The sequence below is a fragment of the Kogia breviceps genome, chromosome 10 (genome assembly GCF_026419965.1).
Source record: "Kogia breviceps isolate mKogBre1 chromosome 10, mKogBre1 haplotype 1, whole genome shotgun sequence".
Taxonomy (NCBI): Eukaryota; Metazoa; Chordata; class Mammalia; order Artiodactyla; family Physeteridae; genus Kogia; species Kogia breviceps.
In genome coordinates, this window is record NC_081319.1 from 55,189,895 (window position 1) to 55,215,312 (window position 25,418).

Here is a 25,418-nt window from a genome sequence, read left to right on the forward strand (position 1 = left end):
CATCCTTGTAAATGAGAAGTGTCTATCTTTTTATCATTAGAATGTTTACAGAGTGTCCATGTGCTGGGCCCTGTTAAATGAAATAGTCAATGAAAAGTTATGCTTGTTTGGTAAATAGGTCCTTTCCTTCCAGAACAAATCACAGAGATGAGGAAAACAGCAAGTTATTTCTGGGATGGAAAATGTGAATTGTGACCAAGTGATCAGAATGACTGTCTAATGCCCTCTTCTACAGAAACCACAAAATCTCAGGCCAAATGAACTTTTGGAAAAAAAAAATATTGAAAAAAAAAAAAGGTGCCTCCCACATTGGCACTTCTCAAAGCCCTCGCAGAAGAAAAAAACCTTAGAATCTAGGGGTTGAGATTTTGAATCTGTTTTGAGAAGCATACTCTAGCCCTTCTAAGATGTAGGTCCATGGGTGGGTTGCCATACTTTCCAAGCCTCATCTGGACAATACGGGCAATGGCAGGACCCACCTGAGAGCATGTGTGTGGGGGTTGTGTGAACTCAAGTGTGGGGGCACCTGACACACTTTCTGGCAAAGGCTCAGCTCCATTAGTTGTGACTCTTGCTATTACAGCCATTCCTCACACTACTGCTTCTGTTTAAGACCTGGAATTTGGGTTTGGAATCATCTGGAGACTAATACAGCAGTGCCACCTGGTGACCACTTTGGAACAGAAGTAACCTGAAACTTCTAAGGGCAGGAGAAAGAACCTGGGAGAAGACTGCTCCGTTTCTAAGGATTTAAACGAAAAGACAGCCTTTTTGATAGCTGAGAGACTTTTTCATCTTTATTGTAAATGACGCTCCCTTATAAAAATTCCAGAATAAAAACCCTCTGAGATTAAGTTTGAGCTATATTACTTTTCACTCTACTAATGTTGGACTGCAGCTAAAAGAGTTACCTTTGTCAGCATCCCTTTAAATACAGCATTATTGGTAGATGTTGGGCGTGTTTGTTAGACAGGAGGTGGATGATCTCTGAATCCTTAAGCATAAAAATTGGGAAATGTGAGGTCCTAGGGACACCTAAGTGGTCCATACCCCCAAAGCTCCTGAACAATGGCTTTTCCAGGCCCCTTGCATGAATACAGTGGTCCCTCTTCTCTTATGCTTTGTTACCAGGGATAGTTCTTTTTTTGAGAAATTTTGTAGGAAGTCAATTAAATACAGACACTTCCTTCCACTATGCCCTCCCTCAATCCATCTCTGGTAGAGTGAAGAAAAACACAACGGCCCTACTTGGTTGATTTTATTTTCATTTTTTATTGAAAGCTTCATCAAAGAAAACAGAAGTTTAAACCTAACATCCACTGATCTACAGAAAGCCCAAGGAATGGGGAAAATGGTAGCTAATTTGACTGTGGTACAGATGAAAAAATTAAAAATAAAGCCAGAAACACTGTAGAATTACAGAATTTTCCATGACAGAGACAGCAGTACAAAATGCTCTTAAATAAAATTCAAAATTGAATGATGTTTTGGAAATTCTATGAAGTCATATATGGCCTGAAACAAGGGTTTTAAAAGAAGCTGTGTCCCTTTTTCTTTTTTAGAAACTATTTCATAGCAAGTACACTTTTACATATACATTTTAAAAATTAAGATTCCAATTACATTCTTCTTTTTAAATAAATGGAAGCAATAATTCCCAGAATGGTGAAAACTGTTTTAAGTGTCTCTTTTGAAATAGTTTTTATAGTTCTTGAAAACTATGGAATAACTCCTTTTTTATATATGAGGAAATAACACATTTTGGGGAGGAGGACAGAGCATCTTTCTTAATGTAAGACCAGAGAGTTTAAAATACATGGGATAATCCTAAAATTACACTTTGGATACTATTTAAAGTTGAAATAATTATTTTAAAAAAATCCACCAGAGTGTCAAGGTCATTAAAGCCTTAATACTGTAATGCAAAGTCAAAAAATAAACAATGCAATTTTTTGGTCCAAGATTTAAGATAGGGATAAGAGTGCATATTTAACCAAGGGCTGTTACTATATTCCCATAACTCAATTTTGAGTTGACCTGTTCTCCCGGTTCAAATTTCAATAGTGAACAAATCCAAAATAGCTTTCTTTTGAGGGAAGCCAAATTCTTTGCTACAGTTTTTTCCTTTATATTCTGCAAGAATACAGCCAACTCTCAATTGTTTGTGGTGGATGGGAAAGGGACATTATGGATATTAAAATCCCACAGGATATAATGCACTGACATTAATTTTACCAATCATTTCAAACTGCTTCAATAAATGAATACCTAAGGAACAAAAACAGACAGATTTGAATATTATTTCCAAATGTTTCTTTTTCCATCCTCAGGGCGAAATGCTAATAGGAGGAAATAGAGCCCAAGTCCTAATAGTTGAAAAGAGAAGACAAAACAGGTGCACAAAGTAGATGATTAGCCCTTCAAAATTTGGGAGTATTGTATTTCTGCAGGACTGGGGCTTCAGGGCAGTCACTAACTGGAGGGAATACAGTGGAAGAAAAGCATGACCCAGTGGCCTAGTGGTTCTTCCTGCAGACTCCAAGATTGATCTCACCCCTGCTTCAACTTTAGAGCTTCTGCGTAGAAGATGCTTTTCTAAAAAAGTTTATTTTCCCTCCCAGAAATACAAAGAAATAAATATGGAAGCCATCCATCCTTTTTCATGTGACAGCATAGGTAATGAGGTACAAAACCAGAGATAAAAGAAATCACCAATCTGGGCTGAGCTCCCCTGCCTTACATCAACATAGATCATTTGGGCCACTCAGGGATTTTGTTCTTAGCTTTTGTACTTTCCTGAACTCTATGTACTCCACAGAGGAGAGCCATGAACAAGAGCACTTGGATTAAGGGACCAATTGCAAATTTCAGAATATTTTGTAAGAAATGTTCAATTTGAGTCAGACTCAGCTGTCTTCCAATGCCACAGTAGGTGTCATTTGCAAAACTAATTAATTTACTAATGAAGTCCCATTATTACTCTGTCACAGAAGGGGTATCATACACAGAATCAACGAGCCTGTTTCAAGCCCGTCAGTCCCTCAAATTGGAATGAGGGGATGTCAGTCCCAGCAAGCTCAGAAGTTTGAAGCATGCCAGTCACAATAACATGAAAAACAAAATCTCATCCTTACTCCCTACTGTGGACAAGAGAATATAGATCAAGGCTCTATGACATGTTTAAACTTGATTATGAAGTGTGATTCTTCCAATGTGCTGAATGTTGTTATATACCTACATAAATATTATACTTTCATTTGGTTTTATATCATATAAAAACATTTATCACTGAAACCCACTTAAAAATTTCTCTTGGCTGATCAGCTCATCTTGCAGTGGTTCCTGCACTTAGATTAAGAATGAGACTGAATTATCAAATGTATTTTCAGTCTCCTACTAAGATTATCATCTTTCTAGAGAGTCCATTGAAACTTTTTCTCAAGCTTAAAGAAGACTGCAAAGGTCGTAATCACATCTCAACTTTCATTAATTGGAATTTTAGGCCATTGTGAAAGACTCATAGGTGGGCGTGTGTGTGTGTGTGTGTGTATGTGTATATATATATATATATATATATATATATAAAATAGACACCCCAATTATTCAAATAAAGTTAAAAAAACTAAGTACTTTTAGTACTTTTATTTTCTCATACATGGATTGAAAATGATTACACAACAGTTTTGCAAGGGGTTGATGGACTCTGTAGGTACAGCAATCATCCTGCTCCACCTAGCCTTCTCCTGCCCTGGGCTTTCCATCTCTGATACAGATGCTTTTAACACCATGTAGTTTTTCATTAGGAGGGATGGAAGTGAGTCTTATATGCTGTCAAATGTGGCAGATGTTAAGGTCACAGGAGAACTGATTCAAGTGAAGCATGGCGACAACATCTGAATGATTGAAATTTACCAAGGAAACAAACTAACCCTGACCAAACTGCAGTCAGGTAGATTATTTTTAGAATAGCATGTGACTTGCAATATTCAAGACATGCCCTTGTTGAAGGACAAAAAGGCGCCCACCCTGCAAGTATCACCTTTAGTTCACCTAGGTTCCGTGATGTCTTCAGAAGACATGGCCATGCTCTGAGGAGCTCCCAGTCACTATACAGACTTCCTTCCTGACAATATCTCCTCATTATTAAAAGAATACCTACTCCTCCACTGACCATGGAACGAACTAGAGTTTGGAGAAGATGATTTTTATTCCATTTGGATTGTGGTTTTAGTTTGTTTCCTGACATTTAGTCTAAGTCTTGGCAATTACAATTGAAAGGAAAAATGGAACATCTGAATAAATTCTTGAAGTATTGTGAAACAGAATACTTTAAAAAATGATTGTAGTCCTAAATTGGGTTAAAGTCACCATAATCTATATTGCTGATTAAATTAGGGCTCTGATGTCTGTATGTACTGAACACAGGTTTTTGTTTGTTTTACTTTTGATACAATGTAAAGTATGAAAAGTAAAGTTTGTTTTACTTTTCATACAGTGCTTACCTGTTGATGCTTTTATTTTTTCCCCAGACTTGATTCTTAAAAACAATTTTTAGGTGAGATGATGTGTAAATTTGAACATGTGCCACTTTGCCACTTCTTCCTTCTTTTTTTTCCTTTTAGATTTAAAATATTTTATAGAATGAGCTAATATAAAAAATCCAACACAAAGCACACATGGACACATAAAATGACACAGGCAAAATGATAAAATTTGCCTGAAGTGGTTTAAAAAAATTGAGATTATTGAAATTTATAGTTGAAAAAAATGTTGCTGAATGTATAAATAAAGCAGTAGTTTTGAATAGAAACAAGAAGTTACCTAGGCACATTCATCAGCCACATGGTAGCTACCTCTTAGTCTCATTGTTGATTGTGTAAATGAGACTTTCTTTGTATCACATTAAGTTTTGTTTTGTTTTCTTTTTTTACAGAAGAAAAAGAAAGCATGTTGATTTCATATTCAAATGAATTATGCCCAGGATAATCCTTACTTATACAAAGCATTCAGAGACTGAAAAAGAGAAACAAAAAGCACAGTTCCTATACAGGTTTGTTCATCCCCCAGTAACTTGGGGGCCCATTTCTCAAAGAGAAAACTTAAGTGCCACCCTTAAAATACATGAGAAGCTGAAAAATGGAACAGAAGAAAGCTGAAAAATGGAACAGAAGAAAGTATAAATTTAGGATTCTCTCTAAAGTATGGAAAACCATACGGATGGCTGTGACCAGTTGAAACTTTTTCATAGCACATGCTACATTGCCTTAGCTATATTTTTGCCTCTAATTGGACCACAAAGATATGGAATCACTCTCTAGATAATGAGCTTTCAATTCATGGGGTTTTTCAAATAAGATAATTGGGTTTATTTCAACATTAGGCCTTTGTTTACAGGTCATAAATAGTAGAATATTGATTATTTTTTTATGAGTCAAACTCCTTACTCATGTTGACCTAATGGGAATATGCTTTACTTTTTAATATTTTAGTTTTTAAACACCTACCCTGTTTTCTTTTACAGTGCACTGTATGCATTACCCTCTTCCTTCCGGACTAAGACAGGTTCCTGTGACTTTGTGAGAAGAATTTCACCTATTGATTCTAATAATACATTAGAAAGCCATTCTAGCACATGGGTCAATTAACAAAGTTCCACTGTCCTTCATTTCAGGTAAAACTGTATAGGTTGAACATGGATTTCATGACTCAAATATGCAGAGATGTTTGGTAAGTCAATTTAATTCATTTTAGACAATGTTTTGCATCATTCTCAATGCAAATATATCGCCTTTGGCTTTAGTAATTGATCAAATCTAATTATTTGGGTTCTTATTCATATAAATCATACAATTTCTTGATTGTCAACTAGCATTAAAAGCTTACCTAAATTCCACTAATAGAATCCTCAATCTTATTGGTCCTATTTGCCTCAGGGAGCTAAACTGAAATTAAAAAGTCTATTTTCTCTTTCTTCTGACAACACCAGGATATGAAAATACAATGAAAAGAGGCAAAAAAGAAAAAGAAAAAGATATCCCCTCCCCAATTGCGGAGTCAAGGTGGCTATTCACGGTAGATGATGACAAAAACTGAGGAGAGAAGACAAAATCTAGAAGTGTGGGAATTTAGAAGGAAGACAATTGTTACAAATACAGTGAGACCTTTGCAAGAGACCACTCACCACTCAACAGAGCATCACTGAGCTTTTTTGACAAGTGATCTTTCAGACCAGTTCAGGGGGTATCTTGAGTTCAAAGTTCATATAAAGAACTTTCAACCTGTTAAACAAGTGTTTTAGCTCATTGGTGGCCATCAATACAGGCTTCACAATTCAAGAGAGCTAGGAAGGAACCAGAAAAGCACATGGAATTTAAAGCCATTTGGCTCTATTGGTTGGAATCCAGAGCTCTTGGTGCTGAAATTGCTGACCACACAGGAACAAGCTTCTACTATCAACAAAAATACATTTAAAATAAAAACTTTTTTTTTTTTTTTTGCAGTATGTAAAACACCAGTGGAAGGTAGTTTAAACAAACAACAAAGTAAGAACTGGTCCGGCCATGAGGTCAAATAAAATTTTAAAAAAGAAAAGAGAAGAAAAGGAAAACAACCTCTATCTTCTGGACTGCAATAGGGTGCCACTTCATCTTTGGTATAAAATAGGCCATCCATAGGCTGAATTTGATCACAACTAGGAAAGACTACAGAAATTGTCAACAATTTCTCTATCTATTGCTTTTTTTGTTTTTTGTTTTTTTTTCACTTTTTGACCATAAGCTCCTATCTACTTGGTTTTTTTAAATGCTCTTAAGCTAGGTTTTGCAATGTGACAAGCAAAGCTGACTAAAAAGTTTGTAAAGCTCATAAAAAAGACTGCAGATAAAAAGCACTAAAGCTTTTGCTAGCCATCACGCTTCAGAAATAAAAAAATCTGCATTCTGCCCCCCAAACACGCATTATTTCTAATGCAGTTGTTTTGAAACCAACGTTAATAACTTTACCGTAAAATGTTTTAGCCTTCTAGAATGATTCAACACTTAAGACAAAGTTCATGGGAAGTCCCAGCATTTTCCCAATTCTTACAGTTGCCATGGTTTCTTTTATCAACAAATTTTCTTCAAATGAAGAAAAACATTTTCTTTTAAACTGTACAGTTTTTTTTCACCCTAAAAACTCATAGTCTTAAACTTCTGTACCAGTGAAAGCTGGCACAATATTTCAATTCTTTCTTTTTTTAAACAAGACGTTGAGAGCTTGCCTCGAGAGCCTTTGACGTCCTTAAAATTAAGGCAATTAAGATTCAAGATAAACCTTACCTAAATATTTCTAAGAAAAATAAAAAATAAAAAAACCAACCCACTAGATTTAAACAAGAAGGGAAAAAGAAAGAGTAGCTTAATTACTGAGGAAGACAATTTGTTTCCATTTCTGCTTGCCCACCTCTTGACATCAGATTTTCCGTTTAAAACAAAAAAAATCTATCTACACCTTCAGATAAATTCTGAATTCAAATGTTCTTCCAGATAAATGTCAACCTTCCATGTTTTGCTTTGTTTGCTTGTTGTTGTTGTTGTCCTCTTCTGGGATATTTTTTTTCTTTAAAAAGAATGATGGCAAAAATAAACTGTCAGACCACATGAAGGAACCACTTGCACAGCACATAAAAACACGTTGTTTTCATTGGGTAAAGTAGAAAATTAAAAAAAAAAAAAAGCATTCCATTGACGCCTGTGCAAAACTGGAAGCCAACTTCTTGTTCAATGAAGTTTCTTCATTCAAGGCAGAGTTTCAGACGGACATTCTTCTTTCGGTCTTGTTTATGGTCTGTGAAAACAATGGAATAAGAGGGGTCATTACACCAAAACAACTTTGAAATCACCTTCTGTGCTCTTTTCCAGTAAGTGCTCTTTAAAAGCTACTAAGCTCTTTCAGGGTAACAGTTATAAAAGCACATTGGGCTTAGGAGAGTGTCAAATTCTGCCACTTTCACGCAAATATATATTTGAGCTGGAGTTTGGTTATATTAAGTAGCATGGCTAATAGATCAAGAATATCTTTCAATTGTAAAGTTGTAAATATACAAATATATCTAGACAAGCAATATTTCCTATGTTCATGGAATGTATTCTTCAATGCTTGGCTTATTTTTTAGCTCCCCCAGAAATTCCTTGAGTACTTCTGTCCTTTCAGAACTCCCATGAGATTCCTCACAAACTCAGTCAAACAATCTGTGATTCCCTACTGTGTACCCAGGATATAGCAATGGGGTGTATGTTTGGTTTTTTTTAAATTGAAGTATAGTTGATTTAGAATGTTGTGTTGATTTCTACACAGCAGAAATCAAAGTGATTCAGATATACATATACACATACTTCCTTTTAATATTCTTTTCTATTGTGCTTTATCACAGGATATTGAATATACTAACCTGTGCTATACAGTAGGAACCTGTTGTTTATCCATCCTGTATATCAGAGCTTATATCTGCAGCAATTGATTCTTTGTTACCTCACGGAGCTTACCAAGTGTATCCACATAAGCAGAAGGGCTTATGTAAATAAGACAGGTAAGAGGGCAATGCAGTTTTGTTCACTTTCCAATTTCTTTTCTTCTTCCTTGCTTCTCTATCTCAACAAGGTTTTAAATTCTTGAGAGCAGGGACTATATTTTACTTCTATTTTTTACTCTCCAGGGGTCTGGCAGACTTGGTAGGCACACTGTAGGTGTTTAACAAGACAAATGCTATTTTTATTATATGTCACTTTGCCAGCCCAGCCCACATAATCTCTTCTGATTCTGCCCCATCTATATGGCAGAGCTGAGCTAATAGTGGGCTGATCTTTACTCTTATCTCTTCCACCCACAGATTAGAATTTAGCTTGAGAATTTCAGGGGTATCTTTTAAAATGAAGATGCTTCAAATCTGTAGGTCCTATTCAGATGAAGCCTTCTTCCCTCAGTGTTCTGTGGGTTCTTCTGGTGCCCAGTTGCTTAATTTAGTAAAGAAACCTCAGTGTTGCTGGGTAGAGTTGTCCAGGTGTTTCACTGCACAGGATGCTTGGCCCGAAGGAGTGCCTGGGGGCTAATTTTAGCCCATGGTCTGTTCCCCAAGCTGTGTGTACTCTGGTGCAGGGCTGCATTTGCCCTGAGCAAGTGGCCCTTATTCAAATTCACAAAAAGCTCTCAACAATGTTTTGAACTAGCCTGGGATGTTTTGACAGTTAGCCTGAGGGTTTCTGAAGAAACCCAGAGGGTTTCCTTTTCCTAATTTGCAAAAAGCCCTCATGTCTCAGCTACAGCTGTTAGAAACCTGGGTAGTTTGTTCCTAGAATCATGTAAGGAAAACAACTCATTGATAGAGTGAATATTTCCATTTTTAACCAAGAGTTTACGTCTCTAGAAATACATATTATTTCTGTGTTATGCAAGAAAGTGGGGTTCCTTTTAAGAATAAAAGCAATCAAAACTTTCATAATAGCAGCAACGGTAAGGGAAATTTTAGTAGTAGTAGTCATGGGAACCACGGTGTATATTTGATCTCTCTGTACATTTGTGCAAAGTTTAGGTTTATGCCATTTACTTCTAAAAATCTATCTTGTTATGGGAACAACATTTTGTGTGTGTTTTTATGTTTGTTTTTTGGTCTATTCTTTGCTCCCACTCCCATCTTCTACCCTAGTATTATTGTACATTGAGCAGAAAATGCCTAATACATCATGAATCTCCATCAGAGCTGCTCAGTGAATGCTGTCTTAGTCAATGGACTATATGACACAGAACCCCCTCACTGCTCAGGTGTGTCACATGGGCTGGTACCTAAGCATCCGTATTTATGAGTGAGGATGGAGCTACTTTCAAGTTTTATAACCTTACACAAATATTTCCAATATCCTCCTACCATCACTCACTTCATCCTTCAAGTGGTCTCATTGCTACATGAAAACAAATGAGGAAAAATAAATGGTTGTACTTTACATTTTCATGATGACTAGCTGAAGTTTGAAGGGAAAAGGTGTTACTGTTTAATAGAACTGAATTCACTCCTGTGCACCTTCTCTCTGTCCTAATGAAGTGTGAAAGTGCACATTTACATAATGCTTATGTCATGCACTGGCATTCATAAAAACAGTAGGCTTTCAAAGTGTCAAGGCTGTGATCAGGAGCAACAAGAACATTTTAAGTTGTGCAGTGAGACTATTTTAAAAATAAAATGAAGTGCAACATAAGAGAAATTTGTGTGAATGAGAACATGATTATGAAAATCATTTGTAAACTGTAAAGTACTGTGCAAATAGAAATATATTATTCACAAGCTTAAAGGACATGTAAGGATGGTAATCAAGGGCATATAATTTGCTCATTACTGTACTGATGATTTATAGGCAATTGGTGTCATGACACTTCAGTTAGACAGAGAAGACGAAGAATTAAAAAGATCAACAATATTGAGGTTGACATAAAGGCCTTCTAAGGTCAGTGTGAAGGTTGGAAGACTGAGAGTTTGACCGAATTTAAGATCACAGAGTCATTTTGAATACTCTCATCCTCCATCCTCCCCATGCCTACTCCCCCAAAAAGCAGAGTGAATATATTAAAAAGTAGCAAATCATCATCTTAGAATTCTAGACTTTTAGGCTAGAAGAAGTCTTGAAGATGATCTAAGAATGCAATATTCCCCAGAGTTATTTCTAAAGATTAGCTTCACAAATTTTCATGTGAAAAGAGGGATTCTGTGATCCAGAGTGTGGAAAACCTGAACACTATACTCCCAGTACTGGATTACCCATAGTAAACTAAACGTGAGGTTAGGGCACCAACAAAGAAATATCAATGGAAAAAAAATTGTTTCTGAAAAAATGTAATCTTTTAAATTAGTATCAAAATAATCATCATGCTGACAATAAAAATTTTGTTTAGTTCTTTAATAATTTGTTAATTTTTTTTTTTTTTTTTTTTTTTTGCGGTATGCAGGCCTCTCACTGCTGTGGCCTCTCCCGTTGCGGAGCACAGGCTCCGGACGCGCAGGCCTAGCGGCCATGGCTCACAGGCTTAGTTGCTCCGTGGCATGTGGGATCTTCCCGGACCAGGGCACGAACCCTTGTCTCCTGCATCGGCAGGCGGATTCGCAACCACTGTGCCACCAGGGAAGCCCCTATTTGTTAATTTTTTGTTTGTTTGTTTAGCATTCCAAAGGAGGAAGGAAGCACACACTCAAATCATTCAGGAAGTATCTATCTGGCCCTCTAGGAGGTCACAGCCACTAGCATATTAGCGGCTTTGAAGAGAGCTGCAGTTAAGCAAGCATTTCACTTAGCTTAAAGCAATGTTTCTTTCTTTTTTTTTTTTTTGCGGTACACGGGCCTCTCACTGTTGTGGCCTCTCCCGTTGCGGAGCACAGGCTCCAGACGTGCAGGCTCAGCGGCCATGGCTCACGGGCCCAGCCACTCTGTGGCGTGTGGGATCTTCCTGGACCAAGGCACGAACCCGTGTCCCCTGCATCGGCAGGCAGACTCTCAACCACTGCGCCACCAGGGAAGCCCAGTCCTAGTTATTTTTAAGATTTCCTAAATAGCACAAAGAAAAACTGAGAATAACCTGAGCAGGAACAGAAATTTCCAAAGAACTTCCAAAATAAAACACAGGTATCATTTCCCCCATTTGGGCTGAGTAATCAGTCTCTTGCATTAATAACCTCTTTTAACAACAGGAGGAAAAAAAAAGCATGAATACAAAATGGTAAGTAATGTTTTTTTAGCTTGGAAAGTTCCTAGAATTTGGAATATTAAAATTATGCTGACCTATGATTCCAAATATAACCTTTTTGTTCATATGCACATTTTAAATATTTCTCTAACTTTTGTCCTTTTGATTTATTTACTTTTGATTGGAGTATAGTTGATTTATATTGTTGTGTTAGTTTCAGGTGTACAGTAAAGTGAATCAGTTATATGTATACATATACATACTTTTTTTTAGATTCTTTTCCCATATAGGCCATTACAGAGTAGAGAGTAGAGTTCCCTGTGCTACACAGTAGGTCCTTATTAGTTATCTATTTTATATATAGTAGTGTGTATGTGTTAATCGTGTTCTCCCAATTTATCTCCTCCCTCTTTCCCCTCTGGTAACCATAAGTTTGTTTTCTACATCTGTGACTTCATATCTGTTTTGTAAATAAGTTCATTTGTACCATTTTTTTAGATTCTACGCATAAGCGATATCATGATAGCTGTCTTTCTCAGTCTGACTTACTTCACTCAGTATGACGATCTCTAGGTCCATCCATGTTGCTGCAAATGGAATTATTTTGTTCTTTTTTATGGCTGAGTGATATTCAATTGTATATATATGTACCACTTCTTTATCCACTCCTCTGTTGATGGACATTTAGGTTGCCTTGATGTCTTGGCTATTGTAAATAGTGAAGTGATGAACATTGGGGTGCATGTATCTTTTTTAAATTATGCTTTTCACAAGATACGTGCCCAAGAGTGGGACTGCTGGATAATATGGCAACTCTACTTTTAGTTTTTTGAGGAACCTCCATACTATTTTCCACAGTGGCTGTACCAATTTACATTTCCACCAACAGTGTAGGAGGGTTCCCTTTTCTTCACACCGTCTCTAGCATTTATTGTTTGTAGATATTTTGATGTTGGCCATTCTGACTGGTGGGAGGTGATACCTCACTGCAGTTTAGATTTGCATTGTCTGATCATTAGTGATGTTGAGTGTCTTTTCATGTGTGTTCTGTTCATGTGTATGTCTTTTCTGGAGAAATGTCTATTTAGATCTTCTGCCCATTTTTTGATTGGGTTTTTTTTTTGATATTAAGCTGTATGAGTTATTTGTATATTTTGGAGATTAATCCCTTGTCAGTTGCTTCATTTGCAAATACTTTCTCTCATTCTGTAGGCTGTCTTTTCATTTTGTTTATGGTTTCCTTTGCTGTGCAAAAGCTGTTAAGTTTAATTAGGTCCCATTTGTTTATTTTTGTTTTTATTTTCATTACCCTAGGAGGTGGATCAAAAAAAGATTGCTGCAATTAATGTCAGAGAGTGTTCTTCCTATGTTTTCCTCTAAGAGTTTTATACCATCCAGCTTTACATTTAGGTCTTTAATACATTTTATTTTTGTGTATGGTGTCAGAGAGTGTTCTAATTTCATTCTCTTACATGTTGCTGTCCAGTTTTCCCAGCACCAGTTACTGAAGAGACTGTCTTTTCTTCAAGGTATATTCTTGAATCCTTTGTCATAGATTAGTTGACCATAGGTATGTGGGTTTATCTCTGCACTCTTTATCCTGTTCCATTGATCTATATTTCTGTTTTTGTGTTAGTACCATACTGGTTTTTTTTTTGTTGTTGTTGTTGTTTTGCGGTATGCGGGCCTCTCACTGTTGTGGCCTCTCCCGTTGCGGAGCACAGGCTCCAGACGCGCAGGCCTAGCGGCCATGGCTCACGGGCTTAGTTGCTCCGCGGCATGTGGGATCTTCCCGGACCAGGGCATGAACCCGTGTCTCCTGCATCGGCAGGCGGATTCTCAACCACTGCGCCACTAGGGAAGCCCAGTACCATACTGTTTTGATGACTGTAGCTTTGTAGTATAGTCTGAAGTCAGGGAGCCTGTTCCTCTGACTCCGTTTTTCTTTCTCGAGATTGCTTTGGCTATTCAGGGTCTTTTGTGTCTCATACAAACTTTAAGATATTTTTGTTCTAATTCTGTGAAAAATGCCATTGGTAATTTGATAGGTATTGCATAGAATCTGTAGATTGCTTTGGGTAGTATAGTCATTTTCACAATATTGATTCTTCCAATCCAAAAACATGGTTTATCTTTCCATCTGTTTGTGTTATCTTAGATTTCTTTCATCAACATCTTATAGTTTTCTTTTTTATAAATTTGTTTATTTATTTATTTACTTTTGGCTGCATTGGGTCTTTGTTGCTGTGTGCAGGCTTTCTCTAGTTGCAGTGAGCAGGGGCTACTCATTGTTGGAGTGCGCAGGCTTCTCATTGTGGTGGCTTCTCTTGTTGCAGCGCATGGGCTCTAGGCACGCGGGCTTCAGTAGTTGTGGCATGTGGGCTCAATAGTTGTGGCTCGCAGACTCTAGAGCACAGGCTCAATAGTTGTGGCGCATGGGCATAGTTGCTCCATGGCATGTGAGATCTTCCCAGACCAGGTATTGAATCCGTTTTCCCTGAATTGGCAGGCGGATTCTCAACCACTGTGCCACCGGGGAAGTCCCAACATCTTATAGTTTTCTGAGAAGAGGTCTTTTGCCTTCTTTGATGGGATTATTCCTAGGTATTTTATTTTTTTCATGTGATGGTAAATGGAATTGTTTCCTTAATTTCTCTTTCTGATCTTTCATTGTTAGTGTCTAGGAATGCAACAGATTTCTGTGCATTTATTTTGTATCAAGCAACTTTACCAAATTCATTGATGAGCTCTAGTAGTTTTCTGTTAACATGTTTAGGATTTTCTATGTATAGTATCATGTTATCTGCAAACAGTGACAGTTTTACTACTTCTTTTCCAATTTGGATTCCTTTTATTTCTTTTTCTTCTCTGATAGCCGTGGCTAAAACTTGCAAAACTATGTTGAATAAAAGTGGAGAGAGTGGACATTCTTGTCTTATTCCTGACCTTACAGGAAATGCTTTCAGTTTTTCACCATTGACCATGATGTTAGCTATGGGTTTGTCATATATGGCCTTTATTTTGTTGAGGTAGGGTCCCTCTAGGCCCACTTTCTGGAGAGTTTATATCATAAATGTGTGTTGAACTTTGTTAAAAGCTTTTTCTCCATCTATGGAAATGATCATATGGTTTTTATTCTTCAATTTGTTAATGTGGTGTATCACATTGATTGATTTGCATATATTGAAGAATCCTTGCATCCATGGGATAAATCCCACTTGATCAGGGTGTATGATCCTTTTACTGTGTTGTTGGATTTCATCTGCTAGTATTTTGTTGCGGATTTTTGCATCTATGTTCATCAGTGTTATTGGCCTGTAATTTTCTTTTTTGTGGTATCCTTGTCTGATTTTGGTATCAGGGTGATTGTGGCTTTGTAAAATGAGTGTGGGTGTTCCTTGCTCTGAAATTTTTGGAAGAGTTTCAGAAGGATAGATGTTATCTCTTCTCTAAATTTCTGATAGAATTTGCCTGTGAAGCTGTCTGGTCCTGGACTTTTGTTTGTTGGGCATTTTTAAATCATAGTTTCAATTTCAGTGCTTGTGATTGGTCTGTTTATATTTTCTATTTCTTCCTGTTTCAGTCTTGGAAGGTTGTACCTTTCTAAGAATTTGTCTATTTCTTCTAAGTTGTCCATTTTATTGGCATATAGTTGCTTGTAGTAGTCTCTTATGATCTCCACTGGTGGGTGGAGCTGGATCTTGTCCCTCTGGTGGGCAGGGCCTTGTCTGGGGGTGTGTTTAGCTGGCTGCTGTGTGCTCAGGAAGACTTTAAATAGCCTGTCTGCTGATGGGTGGGACTGTGTTCCTGGCCTTTTGGATTACAATGATTTTTTTTTTTCTCGGTACACGGGCCTCTCACTGCTGTGGCCTCTCCCGTTGCGGGGCACAGGCTCCAGACGCGCAGGCTCAGCGGCCACGGCTCACAGGCCCAGCCGCTCCGCGGCATGTGGGATCTTCCCGGACCGGGACACGAACCTGTGTCCCCTGCATCGGCAGGCGGATTCTCAACCACTGCGCCACCAGGGAAGCCCCTGGCCTTTTGGTTGTTCTGCCTGAGGTGTCCCAGAACTGGAACCTACGGGCTGTTGGGAGGGGCCAGGTCTTGGTGAGAAAACAGCAGCCTCCTGGAGGGCTCACGCCAATGAGTACTCACCAGAAGTGCCACCACCAGTGTCTTTGTCCCCACAGTGAGCCACAGCCATCCCCCACCTCTGCAGGAGACCCTCCAAATACCTGCAGGTAGGTCTGTCCCAGGTTCTTATGAAGCCATTGCATTTTTTCCCTGGGTCCTAATGAACATGAGATGTTGTGTGTGGCTTCCTAGAGGAGAGTTTCTTTTCCCCCCAGTCCTGTGGAATTCCTGCAAACCCCATTGGTCTTCAAAGCCAGATTTTCTGGGGGCTCCTCTTCCCATTGTCAGATTCCCAGGGTGGTGAGCCTGACATGGGGCTCTGAACTTTCACTCCTATAGGAGAACTTCTGTGGTATAATTATTTTCCAGTTTGTGGCTTGCCCACCTGGCTGTATGGGATTTGTTTTTGTCATGATTGCACCCCTGCTACCATCTCATTGTGGCTTCTTCGTCTTCGAATGTAGGATAATTTTTCTGGTAGGTTCCAGCACTTTTTTGTCAATGGTTGTTCAGCAGTTAGTTATGATTTTGGTGTTTTCATAAGAAGTGAGCTCACGTCCTTCTATTTCGCCATCTTGTCTCTGACTCCTCTGTGTTTTTGTTTTTTAAATTTAGCTAAAAGCCTGTGTGAATCCCATCATATGGTAGTCTCTGGCACTCTGTTCCAAGCAGATTGGAAGTTTGTTTGTTTGTGGTACGCGGGCCTCTCACTGTTGTGGCCTCTCCTGTTGCAGAGCACAGGCTCCAGACATGCAGGCTCAGCAGCCATGGCTCACGGGCCCAGCCGCTCCGCGGCATGTGGGATCTTCCTGGACCGGGGCACGAACCTGTGTCCCCTGCATCAGCAGGCGGACTCTCAACCACTGAGCCACCAGGGAAGCCCAGATTGGAAGTTTTTAAGTATGCTCAGTGAGTTAGTTAATATATGAGAAGGGAACAGAGATTAGCTATGTGGGAACACAGTGAGAGACACTGGTAGGAGATGAGAGATACTGTGTGGCCAGAAGCATCTGTCAAGGTTTTGTGAGTAGGTGAAACTGGCTTTGGTTGTTTCAAAGCATAATGAGGAAATAAGTGATTCAAGACCTTCCTTATTAACAGTTTAATGACGTCTGGATAAATGAAAATGACACCTTTATTCATCCAATCAGCAATTATTGACTTGAGTGCCTACTATGAGAAAGGCAGTATTCCAGATGCTAAGGAAAGACCAATGAAAGAGGCAGATGTCTCCCCTACTCTCTTGGATTTTACTTCCCACAAGGAGTAGACATACAATCAATGGATCAATCAGCAAACAATCAAAAAAGAGAATCTCAAAATAGAATATTTAAGTATATTCTGTGATAGAAAGTGGCTGGATAAATACCTAAGATTTAGTATCAGGGAAGGTCTCTCATGTAGGTCTGGATGTGAAAGATAATTATAAGCTAATCTTGGAAAGACTTAGAGGAAAAGCATTCTAGGTATAGGAAACAGGAAGTTCAAAACTCTGGAGGTGGGAACCTGAGGCTGGAGTCATCTAAGGTAAATAAAAATCCCATCATTCCTTCTCTTCAAGCCCTCCAAAGTTTTGCAGCTCCCGTAGAATAAAAGTGAGAATACTTAGTCTACACAAAGATAAGAATCCAAGGACCAAAGGCTCTATAAAAGCTGGTCTGTTCTCCTACAACTTTCCCGCCTAGTTAACCACACTCCAGCCTCAGGTTCCCATATTAGACTGAAAATCCTTGAGGGCAGGGGTATGTGTCCTAGCATAGATTCTGGCATGATTCCAGGTACTGCAAGTGAAACTGGGTTTAGGTGTAAAGGTGGATGGGGACACTCTTGCTCGAATCAGAGGCAGAGATGCTCCCTCTGGGTCAGGCAGAGACCCCCATCCCTGTCACATCATACAGTGACCATGAAAGGTGGGGACAACCCTGAGAAAGAAGAGAGCATCTCACTGTGGGCTAACAAGTGGAGGCAGCTAAAGCTGATTTAATCAGGCAGGGAGAAGAGGAGGTTCTGGACAGTTGCAAGGAAGGGGGTTGGTATCCTGACCATTTTCTAGAGGTGGGACTACATTTCCCTTATAGAGAAATCTACTTTACAACAGTCTTGTTTTGAGAATAAGCCACAAGCGACATCCCTAAAGTTATAGGCTACGAGTTTCCCTACAGTCTTATTCTATCTTTCCTGTGTAGAGTATCTCTAAAATACTTTAGCCAATTCATGCTATCTTGAATACTCCAAATTTCACAAATGGGAGCTCATTTCCAGTTTCATTATGCTAATTAGCATGGCACTGCTTTCATCAGGCAACTCATTTCTAACAATCATTATGCTAATTGAAATATGGATAGTTTAAAATCCTTGTACAAACCTCTGGCCTTTCTCATTAAATGAGAGCTGACCTCCTGTGGGGTGTGAAATTCTGATTAGGGTCACTGAGTGCCCCTGAAAAGTAGTTTAACCCATCACACATACATTTACTATCATAATGTCTATTTATATCTATCCTAAAGGTATTTTAAATTAAATTACAGGAGGAGTCAAGATGGTGGAGAAGTAAGAGGATGTGGAGTTCAACTCTCCCCACAAATGCATTAAGAATACATCTGCAAATGGAACAGTTCTCACAGAGCACCTGCTGAACACTAGCAGAGGACCTCAGACAACTAAGAGGACCAGAAAGGTTCCCACATAACAGAGTAGGATGAAAGAAAGAAGAAGGGAAAAGGAAGAGGAGAAGTGGGATGGGACCTGTGCCCCCTGGGAGGAGAATTTCCCACATCCAGGGAAGCCCCCTCACTGGTGGGGAGATCAGCTGGGACAGTGGGGAGCTTTGGGGGCTTGAAAGAGAGTGCAGCAACTGGTCTGTGGCAGGCTGGACAGAGTGAGACCTACACAGATGGTCCATGCCACAGGCCTGCATGCCCAAGCCTGAGACGTGTGTCCACTGGTGCATACAGGGGCAGGGTGCTAGAATGTTGGGTTTGGAGAGCAGACCTGTGGAAAGGACTGCTATTGGCTGTGAGAAGACAGTCTGAGGGGATGGGAGTGAGGAGCTCCACAATGGAGCTCCACAGTGGAGCAAGACCAGATCGCCATAGAAGCGAAGTGCCGTTGTTGAGTGATGTGCAAAGGGCAGGCCACCTATGCAGCCTCTCTCCCCAGGCACCAGCCCCTGCCTCCCCAGGCACTAGGAAAGGCTCCCGCTGGGGCAGGCTCTCACGCCCCTGGCTGCTGCCTACTCCACCCGCCTCCTGCCAAGGTAGGCTTGTGTGCTCCGGGGCAGCTTCAGGAGCAGGTGCCTGTGGGTGGCCAACACACAGAGGTGGGGCTGAAACCACAGCTGAGCTCCAGGGGCTATGAGAGATGGGAGAAGAGCTGAGATCTCTCCTCACAGCTGCACAAACTGTGGATTTACACCCTGCGACTGGCTTTGTAAGCTCAGAACCTGCAAAACATCTGATCTGACAGTGAGTGCTCCCACAGCCAAGATGGGTCAAGATTTATTTAGCAGCTGTGGACTTTGTGGGCAGGTACATGTGGGGGTTGCACAAGGCCAGAGTCTGAGATGCTTCCATAGTGCCCATAGCCTGTCCAGACCCATGATTACTGCGATCCTGGGGCCTGACTTCAATGGATCTGTGCTGGTGGCTTGGTGAAAACAATGCCTGAGAGGCACCAGGGCCAACTGCTTACAAACCTATGGTTACAGGTGGGGCTGCCAGCAGTGCCAATAACAGTGTAATCTGAGTGCTCCCACAACAGGTGAAAGGTGACAAAACAGAGCACACTCACAGGTGAACAGTTCCAGAGGAGGAATAACTCAGTGTCTTCTCTCTCAGTGGGAATGCTCCAATCCTGTCTACCTCACACCACAGATCAGAAACAGAGCTAAGAAACAGATCTGGGGGCCTCTATTCCAACAACTAGGGAGCAGACCCTGATCCAAACAGGGCAGTGACAACCACAGAGCAATGGGAAGTCCCCACTAAATATGCAGGGCAGGCTGTGGTCACCACAACACCAGTCACACCTCCTATATCAAGGGGATACACTGAGAAACGAGGTGGCAGACATCTATAATAAAAACAGCTCTCGCACCAAAAAATATTAAACCAATGCAGGCTATGCAGGGACATTCCCACATAAAAGTAGCCCTCCAAGACAGTCTGAGGGTCTGGTATCTGGAGGAAGAACCCCCAGAGCATTTAGCCTTGACACCCAGTGGGGCTTGAGTGCAGGAGTTCTGCAAGGCTAGGGGAAACAAAACTCCACTCCTGGAAGGCATACAAGATCCCACATGCAGTGGGACCCAGAACAAAGCAGTACCTCCACAGGAACCTGGGACAGACCTACCTAGGGGTCTTGGAGGGTCTTCTGGGGAGGCCAGGTCAGCTGTAGCTCACTGTGGGAGCACCAGTAGCAGAGGTGCCAGGTAATACTCATCAGCATGAGCTCTCTGGGAAGTCCCCATTACACCACAAAGACCTGGCTTCACCCAATAGCCTGCAGGCTCCAGTGCTGTAAATCCTCAGGCCAAACAACCAACAAGATAGGAACATAGCCCCACCCATCAGAAGACAGGCTGACTAAAGACGTACTGAGCTCACAGCCACCTCAAAACACAGCCCTTGACACGGCGTTGCCCACCAGAGGGACAAGTGCCAGCTCTACCCACCTGAGGGCAGGCACCAGTCGCCTCCCACCAGCATGCCTACACAAGCCCCTGGACCAGCCTCACCCACCGGGGGGCAGACACCAGAAGCAAGAGGAACTATGATCCTGCAGCCTGCGGGAAGGAGACCACATACACAAACAGACAAATGAGATGACAGAGAAATATGTTGCAAACGAAGGAACAAGAGAGGAACCCACAAGAACAACTAAATGAAGAAGAGATAGGCAATCTCCCTGAAAAACGTATTCAGAGTAATGATAGTAAATGATCCAAAACCTCAGAAGAAGAATGGAGGTATAGACCAAGAAGATACAAAAAATTTTCAACAGAGATAGATTTAAAGAACAAAGAAAAAAACAAACAGATGAACAACATAATAACTGAAATGAAAAATACACTAGAAGGAATCTGAGGCAGAAGAACAGATAAGTGAACTGGAAGACAGTAGTGGAAATCAATGCCACAGAACAGAATAAAGGAAAAAAAGGGGGACTTCCCTCATGGTGTAGTGGTTAAGAATCCGCCTGCCAATGCAGGGAACATGGGTTCAAGCCCTGGTTTGGGGAGATCCCACATGCCACAGAGCAACTAAGCCTGTGCACCACAACCACTGAGCCTGTGCTCTGCAACAAGGGAAACCACTGCAATGAGAAGCCTGTGCACTGCAAGGAACAGTAGCCGCCACTCTCCACAACTAGAGAAAGCCTGCTCAGAGCAACAAAGACCCAATCCAGCCAAAACTAAATAAATAAATAAATTTGTTTATTCAAAAGAAGAAAAAAGAAGGAAAAGCAATGATGAAAGTCTCAGAGACCTCTGGGACAATGTTAAATGCACCAACATTCATAGAAGAAGAAAAAGGGAAAGGGCCTGAGAAAATATTTGAAGATATTATAGCCAAAAACTTCCCCAACACAGGAAAGGAAACAGTCACCCAAGTCCAGGAAGTGCAGAGTCTGATACAGGATAAACCCAAGGAGGAACACAGTGAGACGCATAGTAATCAAACTAACAAAAATTAAATACAAAGAAAAATTATTGAAAGCAACAAGGGAAAACAACAAATAACATAAAAGGGAATCCTCATAAGGCTATCAGCTGATTTTTCATCAGAAACTCTGCAGGCCAAAAGGGAGTGGCATTATATATTTACAATTATGAAAGGGAAATACCTACAACCAAGAATATTCTACCCAGCAAGGCTCTTGTTCAGAATCAATGGAGAAATCCAAAGCATTACAGACAAGCAAAAGCTAAAAGAATTCAGCACCACCAAACCAGCCTTACAACAAATGCTAAAGGAACTTCTCTACATGGGAGAAAAAAAGAGGTCACAGCTAGAAACAAGAAAATCACAAATGGGAAAGCTCACTGGTAAAGGCAAACATAAAGTAATAGTAGGAAATCAGCCACAAACAAATATGATATCAAAACCAGCAACTGTGAGAAGAGTATAAATGTAGGAAATGGGAATTGCATTTGAAATGAAAAGACCAGCAACTTAAAATAATCTTGTTTATATACAGACTCCTATATCAAAACCTCATGGGAGCTGCAAACCAAAAAACTACAATAGATACACACAAAAGAAAAAGTAACCCAAACACAACACTAGAGTCATCAAACCACAAGAGAACAAAAGAGGAAGGGAAGACTGACAAAAACAGATCCAAAACTATTAGGAAAATGGCAATAGGACTATACATAGTGATAATTACCTTAAATGTAAATTGATTAAATGCTCCAAACAAAAGACATAGACTGGCTGAATGAATACAGAAACAAGACACAGTATATATGCTGTCTACAGCAGACCCACTTTGGACTAGGGACACATACAGACTGAAAGTGAGGGGATGGAAAAAGATATTCCATGCAAATGGAAATCAAAAGAAACCTGGAGTAGAAATACTCATATCAGAAAAAATAGACTTTAATACAAAGACTGTTACAAGATACAAAGAAGGACACTACATAATGATCAAGGGATCAATCCAAGAAGAAGATGTATAACAATTATAAATATATATACACTCAACATAGGAGCACCTCATGTATAAGGCAAATGCTAACAGCCATAAAAGGGGAAGTCAACAGTAACAATAATAGTGGGGGATTTTAACACCCTACTTACACCAATAGACAAATCATCCAGACAGAAAATCAATAAGGAAACACAAGCCTTAAATGACACATTAGACCAGATGGACTAAATTGATATTTATACAGCATTCCATCCAAAAGAAGCAGAATACACTTTCTTCTCAACTCCACATAGGACATTCTCCAGGATAGATCACATCTTGGGCCACAGATCAAACCTCAGTAAATTTAAGAAAATTGAAATCATATCAGGCATCTTTTCTAACCACAACACTATGAGATTATAGATAAATTACAGTCAAAACTGTAACAAACACAAACATGTAGAGGCTAAACAATATGCTACTAAACAACCAATGGATCACTGAAGAAAACATGATGATCCAAAAACTATGGGATGGAGCAAAAGCAGTTCTAAGAGGGATGTTTATAGCAATACAATCTTACTTCAAGAAACAAGAAATATCTCAAACAACGTAACCTTACACCTAAAGCAACTAGAGTAAAAGAACAAATGAAACCCAAAGTTAGTGGAAGGAGATCAGAGCAGAAATAAATGAAATAGAGATGAAGAAAACAATAGAAAAGATCAATGAAACTTAAAGCTAGTTCTTTGAAAAGATAAACAAAATTGAAAACCTTTTGCCAGACTCATTAAGAAAAAATAGAAGAGGGCTCAAATCAATAATATAGGAAATGAAAAGGGAGAAGTTAAAGTGGACACCACAGAAATACAAAGGATCATAAGAGAAAACTATGAGCAACTATATGCCAATAAAATGAACGACCTAGAAGAAATGGACAAATTCTTAGAAAGGTAAAATCTCCCAAGATAGAATCAGGAAGAAATTGAAAATATGAACAGGTCAATTACAAGTACTGAAATTGAAACTGTTATTAAAAATCTTCCAACAAACAAAAGCCCAGGACCAGACAGAAATTGAAAATATGAACAGGTCAATTACAAGTACTGAAATTGAAACTGTGATTAAAAATCTTCCAACAAACAAAAGCCCAGGACCAGACAGCTTCACAGGTGAATTCTATTAAACATATATAGAAGACTTAATGCCTATCCTTCTGAAACTATTCCAAAAAATTACAGAGGAAGGAACACTCTCAAGTTCATTCTACAAGGCCACCATCACCGTGATACGAAAACCAAACAACGATATCACAAAAAAAGAAGATTACAGGCCAATATCACTGATGAACATAGACGCAAAAAATCCTCAACAAAATACTAGCAAACCAGATCTAACAACACATTAAAAGGTCATACACCATGATCAAGTGGGATTTATCTCAGGGATGCAAGGATTCTTCAGTATATGCAAATCAATCAATGTGATACAGCACATTAACAAACTGGAGAGTAAAAACCATATGATCATCTCAATAGATGCAGGAAAACTTTTGACAAAATTCAACACACCTTTATGATAGGGGCTAGAGGGAACATACATCATCATAATAAAGGCCATATATGACAAACCTACAGCTAAATCATACTCAGAGGAAATGCTTTCAGCTTTTCACCATTAAGATCAGGAACAAGACAAGAATGTCCACTCTTGCCACTTTTTTTCAACATAGTTTTGCAAGTTCTAGCCACAGTAATCATAGAAGAAAAATAAATAAAAGGAATCCAAATTAGAAAAGAAGTAGTAAAACTATCACTGTTTGCAGATGACATGATCCAATACATAGAAAATCCCAATGATGTTAACAGGAAACTTCTAGAGCTCATCAATGAATTCGGTAAAGTTGCAGGCTACAAAATTAATACACAGAAATCTGTTGCATTCCTATACATTAACAATAAAAGATCAGAAAGAGAAATTAAGGAAACAATTCCATTTACCATCACACCCTAAAAAATAAAATACCTAGATATAAACTTAACTAAGGAGGCAAAAGACCTGTACTCAATAAACTATAAGATGCTGATGAAAGAAATTGAAGATGACACAAACAGATGGAAAGATATACCATGTTCTTGGACTGGAAGAATCAATATTGTCAAAATGACTATACTACCCAAGGCAATCTACAGATTCAATGAAATCCTTATCAAACTACCAATGGCATTTTTTACAGAAGTAGAACAAAAAAATCTTAAAATTTGTATGAGACACAAAGACTTTGAATAGCCAAAGCAATATTGAGAAAGCAAAATGGAGCTGGAGGAATCAGCCTCCCTGGCTTCAGACGATGCTATCAATACAAAACTACAAGTCATCAAAACAGTATGGTACTGGCACAGAAAGAGAAATCTAGAAACCCAGGCAGCTACAAAGAAGGCAAGACTATATAATGGAGAAAAGACAGTCTCTTCAGTAACTGGTGCTGGGGAAACTGGACAGCTACATGTAAAAGAATAAAATAGAACATTTTTTAACACCATATACAAAAATAAATTCAAAATTGATTAAAGACCCAAATATAAGACTGTATACTATAAAACTCTTAGAGGAAAACATAGAAAGAACACTCTCTGACATAAATTGCAGCAATATCTTTTTTGAACTGTCTCCTAGAGTAATGGAAATAAAAACAAATATAAGCAAATGGGACCCAATTAAACTCAAAAGCTTTTGCACAGCAAAGGAAACCATGAACAAAATGAAAAGACAATCCACACAATGGAATAAAATATTTGCAAATGATGCAACTAACAAAGGATTTATCTACAAAATATATAAACAGCTCATGCAACTCAATATAAAAAAAAAACAATCAAAAAATGTGCAGAAGACCTAAATACATGTTTCTCCAAAGAAGAAAAGATGCTCAACATCACTAA

At 39.2% G+C, this 25,418-nt stretch overlaps 1 protein-coding gene across 1 annotated transcript in view; it reads right to left on the reverse strand.

The window, feature by feature from the left end:
* Window positions 1-1,256: 1,256 nt before the first annotated feature.
* Window positions 1,257-25,418, reverse strand: part of RBMS3 (RNA binding motif single stranded interacting protein 3) — a 1,499,266-nt gene continuing 1,475,104 nt past the window's right edge. Inside the window, exon 20 of the mRNA XM_059077389.2 lies at window positions 1,257-7,824. Coding sequence (XP_058933372.2) covers window positions 7,818-7,824 — 7 coding nt within the window. The 3' untranslated portion in view covers window positions 1,257-7,817. The remainder of the gene's footprint in view (window positions 7,825-25,418) is intronic.